This window comes from Lepisma saccharinum, chromosome 4 (genome assembly GCF_977018435.1).
Source record: "Lepisma saccharinum chromosome 4, izLepSacc3.1, whole genome shotgun sequence".
Classification (NCBI taxonomy): domain Eukaryota; kingdom Metazoa; phylum Arthropoda; class Insecta; order Zygentoma; family Lepismatidae; genus Lepisma; species Lepisma saccharinum.
The window spans coordinates 51,880,445-51,897,999 of NC_139232.1; the positions used below are offsets into that span (position 1 = coordinate 51,880,445).

Below are 17,555 nucleotides of genomic sequence, written 5' to 3' on the forward strand. Positions count from 1 at the left end.
CAGCTTGAAATATGTGATACCTGCAAGATAGATTTGTATTTCGATTGATTGATTGAGTTGGTGTTTTTAAGTCCACTTTATGCACAGTAAGGCTAATCAGGACTGGACCTACAGTTTAAAGTGGGATTCGAACCAAGTCATCACACCATTCACAAAAAAAGTGTCAATTTATACAATATTGTTTTTGTACACCTATATAAATAAACTCTATCTACTAAAAACTTAATTCCAATTAACTATATTTTCCACTTATGCTAAGTGTAAGTGCAAGAAAAAAAATCTTAACTGTAAACATGAGTAAAACATTATAATTTCAATTTGGTTACATTCTGTTGCGTGAGGAGAACCAGAAGAAAACATAGCTCCAAAAAATTTGGTTTTCAGTTTTTATTAATGTATGTCCTCTGAAGGGCTCTCTATTTGGAGTCTGATCAGTGTGAGCTCTCTTCCTTAATGGTAAAATGGAGTCCTGAATCTCTAATTTACAGATTTTTTTTTTAGTCAGATATATTCCAAAGAATACAGTACTCTCTCCTGCAAATTTGGCAAAATGGAGTTACTCTGTCTTGATTCTCACATGACGATTTACAATCTTATAGTTAGTTTGATTTTTCCTGTATTTTTCACATAATTTTCTTAATTTTGCAGGCTACAATCAACATACCCATGAAAATTGAAACACCCAAGAAATGATCTGCTAAGTATCATAAAAAAATAAATGTCATGGGAGGACAATTGGTAATCAGATCAGGTACTTATTTGTTTTCAGTTTTTTTCATTTTAGGTCTTGTTTGTTTAAACTCAAAATCCAAGATTTCAATCCCATATAACGCATGAGTGTTACAGATTTATGACATCTTATAAATGTCCCAACGGGTTCAAAACCTAGTGGAGGCACGTGGCACAGTGGTTCGGATCCCACTTTAAAGTGTAGGTCCAGTCCCAATTAGCCTTTCTGTGTATAAAGTGGACTTAAAACAACAAATCAATCAATTATGTCATCTTTTGCATTGATATTGTTGGGAGTAAAAATGACGTAAAATAAGTGAATACTTCAAATATTTCAAACAAAATATTTTTACTTTTGTATGCACTCATTTTCAAATTTGGTACTTTGTAACTGAGGGATCCTAGATTCGATCCCCGGTGGGAATCTATTGCCTAGTGGTTCAGGCCCCACTTTAAAATGTAGTTTAGCCTAAATATAAAGTGGACTTAAAGCAACTTTTATGTCCACTTGTACCTAGGAGTTGCATGTTAGATATTAAATTGCACCTAAAAATATTTGTTCAGTTTCAAATTCTGGTCAGTGGTAGCGTCGTAGCCTTGTAATCAAGGGGTCCCGGGTTCGATACCCTGTGGAGGCACATAGTGGTTCGGATCCCACTTTAAACTGTAGGTCCAGTCCCAATTAGCCTTTCTGTGCACAAACTGGACTTAAAACACCAACTCATTCAATCAATCAAATTTTGGTATATACCATATGAAAGTAATGAATTTTTACTTCATTACGTACGTCAGCACTGTGGTCATGTGCAGTGCTCGATAAATTTTCTTCAAAGCTAGGCGCCAGCTCTGAAAATCAGGGGCCAGGAAACCACCTTCTAGCAATTGTGCATATTTCAGTATGTTTCAAAAGTTGCGCAATCCAAACTTTGAAAATGTATATATTTACAGAAGGTTCTTCGGGATCTCTGGTGACGATTTTGAAAGCCGCTGGCGGCGCTGTTATCAACGTCAGTCCGTCCAAACGGTGCATGCTGAGTCACGTCAGTACCGAGAACGCGTGTGCAGAGTGTTGTCCCATTTACCTACAACGATGCCGAAGAAAATTGAACCATACTGGGAGGGCTACATAACAGCCCTTTCCGATGCTAAATATAGCTATTCGGCAATCAAAGAAATGTGCAAGAAGCGTGGTTTTGTGATATCGAAGAACGGGATTGGTGCGGTATTGAACAAAAAAGGCAAAGACCGACTGGGCCTAATTCCACAGGGGAAGAAACAGGCAAATCTACGAGCAGCTACGAGTCGTACACCGGACATAGTGAGAAAAGTGAAGGCCCTTGTGTCAGGTGGTAACCCTGCCCCCCAAAGGAGTATCGCACGTAAGTTGAGAATGTCTGTGTCAACAGTGAACACCATAATCAAGAAGGACCTGCAACTAGAAATGCGGCATAAGCGGCGAGTTCACAAGCTGTTGCCTCGTCACATTGCGGAACGTCGCACGAACGCTAGAAAGCTCTATGAGACCTATCTTGCAGGAGAGAGATGGAAAAATGTGGTGACATTAGACGAAGCATATGTCTACCTTAGTGACTGTCACAAACCCCGCGCGATATACTACCGCCCTCGCGACAAAAACAATTATCAAACATTGTATCGAGAATGCCAAGAAAGTTTTCCACGGGATTTCATGATCATCGCTGGACACTGCTATAATGGCAAGCTAGCAATTCGCTGTGTAGCTAATAATGTGAAGGTGAACTCCACGTACTATCAGGATGAGGTTTTAACACCCATTTATAACATAGATATCCCGGCACTGTATGGGGGGCCAAAAACCAGGTCTGGGTGCACCAAGATAAAGCATCCATCCATACCTCCCGTTCGACTCGTCTGTTCTTACAGCGAATGGAGGTGGAAACAGGCATCCGTGCAATTCCTTACAGCGACATTCCGGTCAAGGCGCCAGATGGGTCACCCATGGACGTCTGTGCATTTGGACTCCTAAAACGGCCCTTAGGAAAGAGACGTCCACGCACTCTCAATGGCCTCTGGAAAGCCTGTCAGGAGGAGTGGGAAAAGTTGGACATGATAACTCTTCGGAAAAGTCTGTTGCAATGGAAATTACGTTGTCGTGTTATAGCGCGGAATGCTGGTTTTCCAATTGAGCATGATCGTTGGTGGCGACATGGGTTTTCATGAACTTATCACCCTTCCAACATTGTCCTCAGAGATCCCGAACAACCTTCTGTACACTGGGTTTTCTGCACTAAACTAATCCTGTAGGCTATCACTGGGTTCATAAATTTATATATCCATTTATCTAAATAAAAGCAATTACATTATTTTAAAAAAACATTGTTAATTTGCTGAAAACATCTGAGAACTGATTTCCAACAATAAATACCAACTCTTCAACAATTTGTGGAATCATTTGTTGGTGTTTGACTAGTTGTAAAACAGTTGCTATGTGAGGTACAGCAGAAACAGAGCATTTGTATTGAAAAACCTCTTGCACATGAGTGTAAGAATGAGTAGTAAAATACTTTTCAGCAATGCACACGCACTGGTCCAATGAATATGCCATGCTGAATCAATTAAAAGACAGGCACGGTAGCGGCGAAAGTGAGCGAAGAGAATTCAATGTAACCAAGGGCAGCCTAGGATTCTCTCAAGACTCCAATTTCGGCACATCATCTTGATTTACGATTTTTCACGTAAATGTATAGACACATGTTGCATGCGACTGTTGGCAATATTTCGACCTGCTAGTGTTGCCATATACGGAGATATGTCCCAAAAAAGGCACTTTTCACTCAATCCATAAAATCGCCAGTCAAAAATTCATCAAATGTTGCACATGAGCAATATTGTTTGCAAATGACGGAAGTTATTAATTTATATAATTTTCTGTACGAAGTGAACTGATAATTTTAATCAGTGAAAAATATCTCAATGGATGAGGCTTTATAATGCAGAAAACCTGGTGTAAATATCTCTTACGGTTTTCATGATATACATTTCCAAAGTTTGATTGTGCGACTTTTGAAACACTCTGTATAAGATGTTGAGCATCAAGGTATTCAAAACATCGCTAAATTATTTGATAAAGCAGGAAATGTAGTGTTGGGGGACAAAGGGTAAGAAATTGTTATGGACTCAGGAATGTTCACAACGTTGATAAAAAAAAAATCATTTGCTAACTTACGCTGTACTGCAATTTGAACTTAGAATCATCAAAATTTAGTACATATTACAGCAAAAGATCACAGTCGCCAGGCTGAAATTTTTAGTCGCCTTGGCGACCTGGTGACCGGATTTTTCGAGCCCTGGTCATGTGTGTTCATTGTGAGTGTTTGTTTATCAATTTCATCCATTGTCACAAATAACCAAATTTGACAGACACGTGATTTAAAATAAAAATACAAACACTTATTCAGGCACACATTGGTGGTAATGTTGCCACCTTGTAATCAAGAGGACCCAGGTTCAAACCCAGTGGAAGTACTTTACATGGTGGTTAGGATCCCATATGCCCCAATAAGCCTATCAGCATAAAATAGATATAAAAGAAACTTGACAGATACAGGGCAGTTCTCAGGAAATGGTAAAGAAAAAGGTGATATTCAGAACTGACACATGACTACATGAAATATATTCATGGCTATCAGATTCACAATACATTTCTGCATGTGCTCCTGGAAGCTCCTTGTGATATCGTGAATCACGTCCTGTGGAATAGTCTCAATCTCTTCTCAGATTACCATTTTCAAATCCTTATTAACCTGTAGCTGCTGGGAGGAAACTTTGCCTTTGAGATGATATCCTCCCCCCCAAAAAAAAAGTCTGTGGCTGTTGGATCTGGAGACCTGGCTGGTCAAGCAACATCCCCATTTCTTGATGTCAGTCGAGTTAGAAAAAGCTGTTTCATTTAGTCTTATCATGGTATGAGTTGTGTAAACTGCAACCACATGTTACTGGAACCATGTTGTGTCAAGAATACTTTTTCATGTGCACATACCACTCGCTGTTCATGTTTACAGCATATCCTTTGAAAAGAAAAAAATACAGCCCCACATTGGCAATGGAAACTTAACAGTTCACCACGAGAACATTTCAGCTATGTTGAGGTTTTTCATGAAGATTGTGCAGGTTGCTGTCTGCCCAGTAACAGAAGTTTTATATATTCACAAGTCCATTAAAGTTTGCTTCATCAGACTTTACCACAGCTGTCAAAATGCTCCAGTATATGAAGAATTTTTGTGCAGAGCACTTACCTGTTCACCTTATCTATTTGGAGATCCACATATTTATGGTGAATAAAAGATCAAGATTTTCAGTACAAAAACTGGGCATATTTCATGATCAAAAGTGATTATTAACTTGTGAATATAACACTAAATTTGATTTTAAAACTATACTTATTACACAAAATGAACTTTCCCCTTCTAATAGCACATTTATGTCATAGTGAAAATATTAAGTATGTTCCTGTTAACTTACAGGATAATCAGACTTCAAGAAGTCATCATCATCATCCTTCGCCGTTTCCTGCCTCTGGCTGGATCGGCATAGAAGTCAAGCCTCTCCATTTCTTCCTGGTCTTCCACCACTCTTCTCTTTCCACGGTGTTCCAATCTTGACTTCTCCTAACACTCTCCACTATCTGCTCTTTCCACCGACATCTTGGTCTCCCCCTTGGCCTTATTCCCACTCCTTGTGCATTGTAAGCTCTTACTGGTAGTCTTTCTGCATCCAGCCTCTTCATGTATCCGAACCATCTCACCTGAGCCTGATCTATCCTGTCCTGAAGCTTCATCACTGCCACTGTCTGTCGGATCTCCTCATTTCTTATTCTGTCCCTTCTAGTCTTCCCCAATATACTCCTTAAAAATTTCATCTCCACTGCCTGCATCTTTTTTTTGTCTCTCTCTGTCATTGTCCAAGTCATACCTCATACATTTCAAAAATATGAAAAATTAACTTTACAGTGTGTTATTTCACATTGTTTCCATCAAAAATTAAATATGTATGTCACTATCTATTGGCTATAGTTTTTTTTAACAACATGCAGTTTGTACAAATGGAACATAAATCCAATTTCAGAATACTACTCAGGGAACTGCAACACATGCTCTGTGTCCTTGCATATGCACTTGTTGAACTTGGACGGGTATGCACTGTTTTTGGGGCCCCTCATGTTTTTATTTACTGTTGACTCATCCTGTTTGTTGTCACTGTTTCACTCAATAAGATCTGGAACATTTAAGTGGTAATTTTTCCCACAGTGAAACCTGGTGTTCCGGGTTGGCAAGAAATTGGCATCAGCACATATTTCTATCTAGTCGGCCCCGGTGGCAGAGTGGTTAACACATCGTGCTATGACGCCAGGGGTCCCCTTGTTCGAATCCTGGACTGGGCAAGGATGTTTGTGAGTGTCCATTCACCAATTTCATCGTATCATCACTCATCCCCATCTTCGCAATTAGCCAAAAGTGGCACAAAAGCTAAGTAAAATAAAGCAAATTAATCAATGAACACATATTTCTATCTCTAGGGTTGCCAGTTGTTACTGTAGTATTTCCCGAAGATTACCCTGTACCTTCTCACACAAATTAAAACTGGTGTGGTAGCATCTTTCTGTGTTATCAATTTAACCCTCACCATCCCAGCTTATGCAAACACCAGATATCTTCTTGAAGCTTTTCTGGCATCGAATATTGAAGAGGTTTTCTTGGGCAATCAGTCAGGTGATTTCCGGATAGGCTTCCGAACTTTCGAGAAGCAACGTCACTCTCATCTTCAAGGAAAGAAGCTCAGAAGCCTATCTGGAAATCACCTGGCTGATTGCCTGAGAAAACCTCTTCAATCACCAAATTTCTTATTGTACCATATCTCACCATTTTCAGATGTTTGTCAAGATTGAAGACAAGTCTTAAAGGAGAGGCCTTTCAGTCCAGTGATGGAGAAAGCAATAACAATCCTGCCTTCCGTGGCAGCCGTTCCACTCAAATAGATATGAAGGGACATGTCCAGAAGTCAGAGGAATGAGGAGCAGGGTTGACATGGTATCATGGGATTCACATACCATTGACTGGTTCTTAAAATGTTGAACATGTTATGTTACCAAGATGATGGAAATTGTCATGTAAGCACACACATACACATAAACAAAGGGTTTATCAGAATACACATAAAGGTTTAAATGTTCGAGCAAGTGTTAACAACTAGGTTAATTCGGCATTAGCGAACACTTCAAGAACATACATTGCTCTCATCATCAGCGAATGTTGATTGGAGGCCGAGTTTAATGTTAACATGTTTGCTGCCACCTAAAAGATGGCATACTTTTGCCAGGGGTTAATTAAGTTTGTTACATAATTTTGCTTATTTGTAGCATAAAATGGATTGATTTATATAAAATACTTTGTAAATTTGCAATTTTCATGTTAATTTGACAATGACGCACATTCACGTCACGGGCATGAATTTTTGTTACTCTGTGTGCAAATGCATCGTGTTTCATTAATATACATAATTTTTATTTTCGCACAACATGCGATATTTTCACAATATTCTCTATACCTAATATGTAAATATGCAATACATGCAGTAGAGAAAACTGAAAATAATTCAGGAGCATCTTTTTCTTTCTTTCTTGTAGTCTTCTTATTTATGGGCTAAGAAAATCATGAATCCACCTAAGATAAGATATGAAATGTGATCGTAAAACATTTAATTTATTTAATACAAGAATGGATTTAAAGTAATCAATTCTTGCACCAGAGTGGCCTTCCTAAAGACTGGGAACAGCAAGAATAACTACGTAATACAGTGTAATTAATGTATGACCACCTCTGCCATATCACTATAGATTTTAAAGCTTGGCTAGCAAACAGTGCAAAAATTGACAATGCCATATTTATTATTCTGATTTAGTAATTCATGTGATACAGAAAACACACTAACTAATGTGATTTCGACTTTTGTGGTATGGCGTTGACAGAAAACAATATATTCGTATGTGGATGTGAATCGACAGAAGAATACTCTACCAGACTCGGCTACATCGTCGGATGGTCCATCTTTCCTAGGTACGGGAATTCACACTAGGTTCCATTGTGACGAAAACATGTCCCTTTGGATGTCAACTGGGACGAAGGGCAGTGGTGATGATATTTGGCACTTTCACTTCCTCATGATGTCGCGTATCTCTCCTTTTCTCAAATGGCTGCTGGACATTCTCATCTCGGGTGTCGACTGGACATTCACATCTCGGGCATCAGCTGGACGTTCTCATCTCGGGTGTCGACTGGACGTTCTCATCTCGGGTGTCGACTGGACATTCTCATCTCGGGCATCGACTGGACATTTGCTGGTTGGGCGATCGCAAGGGATGGTGTTGGCAGCGTTGCTGACCAGTTTCCACGGCAGGGTACGTCGATGATGTTCGTGTCGGCTGGCTCGGCTGTAGCTTCATGCCAGATGGTAGTAGCAGCGTCGTTGAGGGACTCTGGAACCCGACATCCCTCTCTCCTCTTATCCTCTTAGCCTGCCATAGTTGTTGATTGTCCTTGTTTTGCAAAACAATTCACTGCTTTTGATCTCACAGAATCAAGCACATGCGAATCCACTTACTGGCAGTTACTCGCTGACGGTTCGCAAGAAACTAAATCCACGAAAACAATAAGTATACTGAGGTCTAGCTCAGGGGTGCTCTCGCTACAAAAATCCTGACAAACTGTGTTGAAAACTTGGAGCCCCGCAGTTTTATACCAGATTGAGAAATGTCAGTTAGGAAGACTCTAAAAGGAGTGTCGCTTCTGTTGCAGCGAGGTACATGAACCCTGGGTCTATTGTGTTTCAACTCGGTCAAGGGTATGTCTGCAGGTAGGTGCAGCGGATTAAGTCCTCACCTCTCTGGCGTCTGTCTTGGGAATCCGTAGTTGGCCCATGAATCACCTATAAAAAAACCAATTCACCCTTACGTCGTGGATACTCAGTTGATCTCCTTGAAATTAAATCCAGATATAATTTATAAAGTGCCGCTTTATTTGTCCAAATTTCATGTAGATCCGCTGACAGGAAACGGAGATATTTCATAAGGTCAATATTCGTACAGGTGCAACTTAAGGAATGAACCTTGTTGATGATCGTTGTTGTGACTCAGAGAACCTGTCCCCCAACTCTCATTGTCTTGCTCGAATTTCATTTTCACAACAGATACTTATGAACTATTCAAATGACAAAACCAAATCTCATGCTTACATAAGTCATATTATGGTTAATTATACATAATGAAAAATATTGAACTGTGATTTACATGTCACTGATAACCGTGACACCCTAGTTGCAAATCATTTTGTTTGTTTGTTTGTTTGTGTGTGTAAGGGAATTTTGCAGTATCCAATTGTCTTATGGTATTTTAAGATGTTATGCTATGTTATCACCATTTTCCTTCATGTTGTGGGTAAAAATAATGATGCTTGCTTCAAATACCATAAATACTAATAATAATAAAGAAATAATCTTGGTACCTACCACCTGTCAACAACAAACTTCTTCATCAGACACCTAACTGTTCATTTTTATGTGCTCAGTTTTGTGCTTAGGACATGACATTTTCAAAATCTGTTTGCGTCATTAACAAATTAAAAACAGTTTTTTGTGTATATATGTATTACTTGCATTGTATAATTATTTTGCTTGTAGTTTCCGGTTGTTACAAGTATTTAAACATATTTTTTGATGTAACATTTTGGGAGAACACAGCTCCCTTAATCAGACATCTATTTTTAGTTTGATCAATGTTACTGTTTCAACAGCAGGAGAAATTTAACAATAACAAAAAAAGAACCAGTTATGCAAAACACATTATTAAAGAGAGAAAGGTTTTAAAAATAGTAACAGGAGGTGTAGATTTAAATGTGTGGGAGATTTCTTTCATTCCAAAAAGCATTGGAAAAACGTAATACTCCAATCAAAAGGTCACATACCTGATGATAGTTTAAGATTTATAATTAAATTTAACAAGAGTATCAGTTGATAACCCTTCCTCCAACAATGCAACACCATTAATAAGATTCATTTTATAACTGTTCCTTTTTTGTTGTTATTAAATTTCTTCTATTGTTATTTCTGTAGCATTGATCAAACTAAAAATGATGTCTAAACTAGAAGAAGAAATAAGAACAGGGCAAAGTTCAAGATATGGACATTGGCTCAGCTTTGATAATTTATTTTAGTTTTATAATTCTGTGAACATTATACCTGTACAGTGTAACAAGTACGAATTCCATCAGATAAGAATTTGTTCGCTAATTTCTTCAGCGAAACAACTATGTGGGACTATTGTGTTGATAAAGCATATAACCCATTCCCTGCGGCAGAGCTATATATAGACACTAAAATTGGACCTTTTTTGCGGAGCATCTACATATAGACGGTATTTGAAAATTAATGGTTCTTGCATTGTGGCAAGTTTTTTTTATAGACACCACTTTTTCATGCTGTTATTACTCTATGCGGGCTATTAACAATAAAAAAAAATCCATTGTTGATGCTATCTCAGTCCCTGAAAAATATATTTTTTGCAATATTGAATTAGACCCGCAATGGTGTAGTTGGTAGGGTGTCTGACTGCCATGCAGGAGACCTGGGTTTGATTCCTGGGGTGGGTGTTCTAAGGTCAGAATTTTACCAGCCTAGTCCCTGCATAAAGTGTGTCTGGGGCTCACCCAGCCTCAAATAAATATGTATATGGGGGCAACCCTGGAGGGTAAAGGCAGCCAGTGTGTGGTGCTGATCACATCACCTCCAAAATGTCCTACATCGAGAATATGTAGTGGGGCCCTATCCCCAAATCCCTTAAATGTGCCTACATGGCATGGTGCTGTATGCACCATGACCTTTGACCTTGCCTAATATGGAATGTTTATTTGCAGGAGTCTATATATAGATTATTTTCCTTAGCTTCGTTTTGCGGGAAGTCGTTTTATAGTTAGTTTTTTTCATTCTTTATGATGAAAAGAATTTGCGGTTGCATCTATATATAGACTATTTCTTTTTGGTCGCACTTCTCTTCAAGGCCGCCGCAGGGAAGGGGTTAATGCATTCAATATATTGGTCACAATTTCCCTAAGCTTTATTCCATAACATGAATGTTAGTTCTGTATTTGTTCAGTTAGTGATTATTAATCGTGCAAGTGCTTTAATTCAAGTATTCAATAAAACATTGATATTTATGTCTCATGTCCTTTTTTCCCCTTAAATTACCAACTCTAAGAGATTTTCTTGTGCTTTGTCAGATTTTAACACTATAATATGAAACGTTTTGTGATAACACTCACACAATAAAAGTACATGTTTGAAATCTTCCAACCTTTCATTAAAGTTTGTTATTGTCTTGTATTCTGTTTGTGGTGACTGTAAATCCTGTGGAGACCATGTGCAAAATATGTCTGAAAGTGTTTGAATAGTTCTATGGAAAAGGTTAAGTTTTTGCTCCTGTTTATTGAGTTGGTCATAATGGCAGTGTATTATGTATCAATTCATATTCAGTCTTTAAAAGCAGCATCCATGTTTTTGGATTTAGTTTGATCATACCTTCATTACCCAGTGTTAAAACATGAAATAATTGTATTAAGATATCTATGTATAAATATTTGTTAAACTTTAATGTTTAAAAAAAATGTTCTCTAATATATTTTTATGTACATTTTGCTGTAAATGTGTTGGAACCCAAAATTATGTTGCTTTTCTGTAATGGTAATTAAAATAAATAATTGTATAATTTTTTATTGTTTGTGTGATTTATTTTTTAAACCCATTTACACTTTTCATTTGCCACATGAAATGAAAGAATATGATGGGTAGATTTAGAACCATTTGTAAGCAGATAGAAAGCAAGCAGTACAGTCCATCATGCATAGGAGCACTACGTAATTGGTACAATTCAATGTAAAAGTTATGCATAATATATGTAGTTTAACTGCTAAAAGATGGCAACTATTGATAACACATTATTAAAAGCTTTTAATATATGTTCGAAGCTTGTAGTAAAGTACATTGGGATGAGATGTGATGTCACTGCTTCAGGCGCATAGTAGTTCAGATCCCACTTTAAATTGCGAGTCCAGTTCGGATTAGCCTCTTTGTGCAAAAAATGGACTAAGCAAAACGAGCTGTAAATAGTAATAGATGTAGTTTAGTAGGTGCCCACCAGGTATGGACAGGAGTATGGAGCTTTGAATTCGGACATCCAACCAGTAGATGGCCTGACATCTAGTAGCAACTGCCAGGCTAACTTGAGGGAAGAAAATGGCTCTCTCATTGCTGTCAGTGAAGGGGAATCATCGTGCCTTTTTTCAAGCCTAGATGCAAGCATTTCCAGTTGCAGGTATGTAGGTCTTTGGACTTGGTGATCTTGCTTCTACCAGCCCCCTAGGACAGGCAATGGTGGTTGGTTTCCACACTGGGAAAGGACTTAGAAAGGTAATGTAAAGGATGGGCTTGGAGGCAATAAAAAATTCCAACTGCTCCAAGATTTGAACCTGGAACCTCCAGCACTTCGGGATGACGCCTTTACTGTTTTTTTTTTTTTTAAAGGAATACCCCCCTATGTAGTAGTATCCCCCGACAAACCAAACATCCATGTCCTAATCAGGATTCAAGGCCGATAAGAGAAGGATAGTAAAACTAAAATAGTGTGGAAATATTCATATTATTATTAAATAGAATTATGCAGAACTTTAGAACTATTATTTGTATTAAAACAATAAACACTTTTAATGTTAGGACATCAATTATATGTACCTGTTCCTGTATACATACCACAGATGTCTCGCAATAGAAATATTTATAAAATCAGTAAATACAAGGAAGTCAAAAATTATCCACACTTTCACCATAACTTTCTTTAGGTTGGCCACACTGCCTTCAGAGCTCGCGTGCTGAAAGGTGGTACTGTTGTGGTTACGTGGCCGAGGTTTCATATTAATCGCTCCATTTTTCTTTCTTTTGTAACAGTAAACATGGTCACACTGCTGGCAGTATGCACCAACGCATAACAGAGAGCAGTGATCTGTTTCTCTGCTCCGAAGGTGTGTCACTGGCTGATTTTCACCTTAGGCTTTCAGTACAATACGGGGACATTGCTCTACCATGTAGAAGTGTATGTGACTGGATCGAGAGGTTTTAAAATGACCGGACAAGAGGGAAGCGAGAGCAGGATTCCCATCAACCACCACCACTGATTGGAAGATTCAAATAGCTCAAGAGAGGATTCTGATGAACAGATGGGTCAATGGGTGACAGCCGACGAGGTGGCATGCTCTCTGCAAATTAGTCATCATTGGCATGTCTGACGGGGGGAGGATTGGTTGGGGTTATAACCCCTCCCCTTTGGCCCAGTATTCTTAAACAAAAAAAACATCAAAGGCAGGATAAGATAGCAAAATGAGGACTGACTAGTAAAAGAAAGTGTACATAACCCCCTCCCCTTCCAAAAATTCTGGACACGCTGCTGTTAGTCATGGTTCTGTGTTCGAAATCATCCACAACAAGCTTCAGATCACTGATCTCTGTTTTCCCTTGGTGCTCATTACCAGCAGCACGGCTATGTTTACTCTGTTACAAAAGAAAGAAAAATGGAGCGAATAATATGAAACCTCGGCCACGTAACCACAAGAGTACCACTTATCAGCATGCGAAAGCTGTGTAGGTATAGAGGAAGGCATTTATAGGGCCTCCCCGATGCCATAGTGGTAAAACTTCCTCATCTTGTAATCAATAGGTCCAAGGTTTGAAACCCGGTGTAGTTACATTGCACGGTGGTTCGGATCCCACTATAAACGAAAAGACCAGTCCCGATTAGCCTATCTGTGCATAAAGTGGACTTACAACAACAATTGAAACAAAGTAAAAGTATCCCACTACACAATTGCATTCCTTTTCTGCTTTTCTAGTGATGTAAGAAAATAAACTATCACCAATCCATTGTCTTCTGATATACTTCACACGTTCTCATTCCTGCTGCTGTCTGTGCATTCTCGCGAACAGGGGGTAATACACTTATTAGCCACTGGCACCCATAGCATGTCATTCCACAAAACTCAGTGCACACAGTTTCACGATTCAAGTGGTATCGTAGCCTTCATAAGGCAAAAGCAGGCTCAAATAATGTGATAGGGGTTTAGTTATAGTGTTGTAGTAAACTGTGGTAAAATACGTAATTTACAAAAAAGCGTTAATTTGTTCTAAATTCCCACTCACGTTCTATTTATTTTATGCAACAAATTGCACTTGTCAGATACTGAGTGAAGACGAAAAACCATTATCATTTTTTAAAAAATATTTAACTAATGTGAAAAATAATGTTTGTTAGTACTTTTCTTTTTTAATTAACGCATAATTTGGCGACTAGATTTAATACATTAGGATCGAATAGTGTTTCGCTGCTACTGCTACAGGAAACCAAGATGACGCAGGCATGATTTCCGATGTTGTTTTGTGACTTGGAATGAACGATGCGAATTTCCAGGGGAGAGGGGGTCGACGGACGTGTTCAATCCCAAGACTATGGCTGGCTGGGGACATACCTGATCACGTGGTCCTTGACGAAAGTGTGACGTCATTGGGCGAACAGATCTTTCCGCGCCACGGTTTCTCAGCGAAATCAATGCAGTAATTATGAACAAAGAGAGCCCCGTCATTATGCCCAGAAGCTAGCTGGGACTGAATATACAGATTCACTTAGGATCCGAGATAATGTAAGTCTTCAGTATTGGATTATACAGCTATAGTGGAACCATGAGCAAAACGACCTGCGGCTCCTGTGCACCGTACCCCCGCGAGTAGGGGAGGAGGAGAGTGGACCATGCTTCCTTATGGCCCGAGGTGGAGGGAAGAAGGGAAAGCTGCACGGGGACTTCTTGTCCCAAGGTTTCTTTCCTTGTGGTTGATCTATATTAACACGTATTGCATCGGTAGTTCTTAGGTCGTCACGTGAAACCTAAAGTTTAATGTAAAATTGAAGTTAATATGCCTGGTCATGCGTTTTGTTAAATAAAGAAAGACAGAAATCCAAAATTATGGATAAGTTGAATATGTAAAAGAAAACAACCTCATCTATTGCTCCCTTTTAGGAGTGAGAGAGGAGCTATTTTCACTTAACTTCTTCAATCTGGTAACTTTGCTTCGACTATTGATATTTATTTCTTCATTAATTTTCCTTATTCAAATTACAGTTCTGAGTCTTATGAATCTTTGAACTATATTAGGAGGAATGTGAGGAAGTTCCGTGTGTATTATGTAACAAACACTTTTAAACAACTTTCGACTGAACGAAAACTTAGGACATAGAACTGAAGAAAGTCGAGGCTCACTTTATATATATATATAGTATATATAATCAGTGGGATGTCGAACAGGGGCCCCACAGGCGGGTTTGTGGAAACTGGTTGCGTCCACTTAACTTCGGGGGGGGGGGGGGGGGGGCGACGATTGTGATGAATTTGACTGAATAAAAAATAGAGCAATGGAGGAAGGAAGTTGAACTACATTGTGATTGAAGCATCACTCGTATATAAATAACAAGTTGTGTATTTCCCAGGGAATCATAACAGTTATTATGTATTATTAGTGTTGTTCACGAGACTAGACACAAGAAGAGATGGAATTTTCATGCGACGAGATAGACCAGTGTCGTCTCTCGGCAACACTGTATCTATTATTTGAGGTGCACAATATCCAGCTATTACATATTAAGCCTTAAATCGCCACGTGAATTCTGGTGTGGAATTACCCTTGGTAGGGGAAGTTTCCAACTCTATAGTAAGTGAATTGAACACTAGGCTCGGAGATAGCCAAATCTTGAGTATCAATTACTGTTGTGGGAATTTTGGTGTGGTGATTGAGAATTAAATTATTTGGAGGAGGTCGAGATTTAACTCTTCAATACCAACAGTGAACCTAAAATTGACATTGGAATTTTGGTGGGGGACTGGATAGGATATTAAATTGGGCGATATTATTGCAGTTCTTATCTTACTATACTCATGAGAATCTTTGTTATAAATTACAATAATATTTTTTTATTCTAATAATTGTAACCCAATTGAAGTGTATGGTAGCCTGATGTGTAATGAGACTACTGGTATCACAATCCATTAACAAGTCTCGTTAGATGCGTTGTGTTCAGTTATACTGGGTGAGTCTTTTAAAAGAGGCCCCGTGGAAAATGTGCTCCTTGCATGTAGGCAAACCTGGTACACCGAAGAGAAGAGCGGGGTAGAGAACAGTCCAGGATATCTGTGCCAAGCAGTTTAAACAACTTGACATAAACGTAAATGAATGAAACATCTCTTCTGTAAATACAGTACAGCGTGACAACAATCTACCTAGAAGAGGTGCTGGAAGTGTCCTCTGTTGACCTCGAGGCACGTGTGCAGACGATACCACATGTTCTGAAAAGCACGGGCGAGGACATCCTGCGGGATGTCCTGGATAGCTGTGAAAATATTGTTCTGGAGTTCTTGGAGCGTGTGAGGGTTGTTGCTATACACCTGTCCCTTTAGAGCTCCCCACAAGAAGAAATCACAGGGTGATAAATCTGGAGAACGAGGTGGCCAAGGTTGGTTCGTGCCATGGCGGGAACACTGACTCATTGCGCGTGATCGTTGCACATGCTGTATGCGCCATGGCTCCATCCTGCTGAAAGTAAGCGTTCCTTCGCTCATCCTCAGTTAGTTGTTCAACAAACACGTTGAATATATTACTGATGTAACGAGCCGAGTTCGCAGTCTCATGGAAGAACACGGGGATGCCGTGACGACACGGCACACTAGACACCGAGTTTCTGGGCGTGCAGTGGAACCTCCATGAACACGTGTGGATTGTCACCTGACCAGTGTCGCGTGTTCTGGGAGTTTATGTAGCCTGACAGATGGAACCATGCTTCATCGGAAATGAACAAGTAACCATCCTGCAGCACCTCCGGTGCAATATTGGACAGAAACCACTCACAAAACTGCACGCGAGCTGCCTTGTCCACATCCCGCACCTGATGCATCACGGTAACTTTGAATGCGTGCAAGTTCAAGTCCTGCTTCAGGATCCACATCGCGGTTGACTGGGTCACCTGCAACTGTTGTGCCAAATGCCGAGATGATTTTCGAGGACTGTGTATCATTAGCTGCGCTGTGTCGCCCACCTTTGCCTCAGTGCGGACAGTCTTTGGACGCACTTTTGGCCTATTCAGCACGGATCCTGTTTCCCGCCATTTTGCAACCAGTTTTTGCATTACTGATTTGGTTGGGGTCTTCGCTGGAACTCCATTCACCGCGAACTCCGTTGTAAACAAATCTGCACACGGTTTCCAAGAACCGAGGCGTGCATACGTCTCGACAACAAAGATACGCTGCTGCACCGTTAACACCATGCTGACCCACGGAACCACACTCACAACTTTCCTCGCCGCTCAACTACACTCAACTGACCTGCACGCTGCCTGCCTCAAGGTCATCATTGGACACTTTATTTTCAATCCCCCCCTATGTCATGTTGTCGAAACTACTTGACACGATATCCTGGACCGTTCTCTACCCCGCTCTTCTCTTCGGTGTACCAGGGTTGCCTACATGCAAGGAGCACATTTTCCACGGGACCTCTTTTAAAAGACTCACCCAGTGTATTATAACCCGCTGTTTTTATTTTTTCATCGGAGATCACGACAAGTCGCAACACCTCACTGAAGGCATTGTAAACTGTCAGGGAGTGTGGTACACAGGTGATGTTGAATTTCGCCAAATATGCCATGACGTGATTTTCCA

General features: G+C 39.7%; 1 protein-coding gene across 1 annotated transcript in view; it reads left to right on the top strand.

Moving 5' to 3' along the window:
* Positions 1-6,672, top strand: part of LOC145986458 (uncharacterized) — a 45,904-nt gene extending 39,232 nt beyond the window's left edge. The window contains exons 8-9 of the mRNA XM_083120490.1: positions 649-751; positions 6,636-6,672. Coding sequence (XP_082976616.1) covers positions 649-693 — 45 coding nt within the window. The 3' untranslated portion in view covers positions 694-751; positions 6,636-6,672. The remainder of the gene's footprint in view (positions 1-648; positions 752-6,635) is intronic.
* The last annotated feature ends 10,883 nt before the right edge of the window (positions 6,673-17,555 follow it).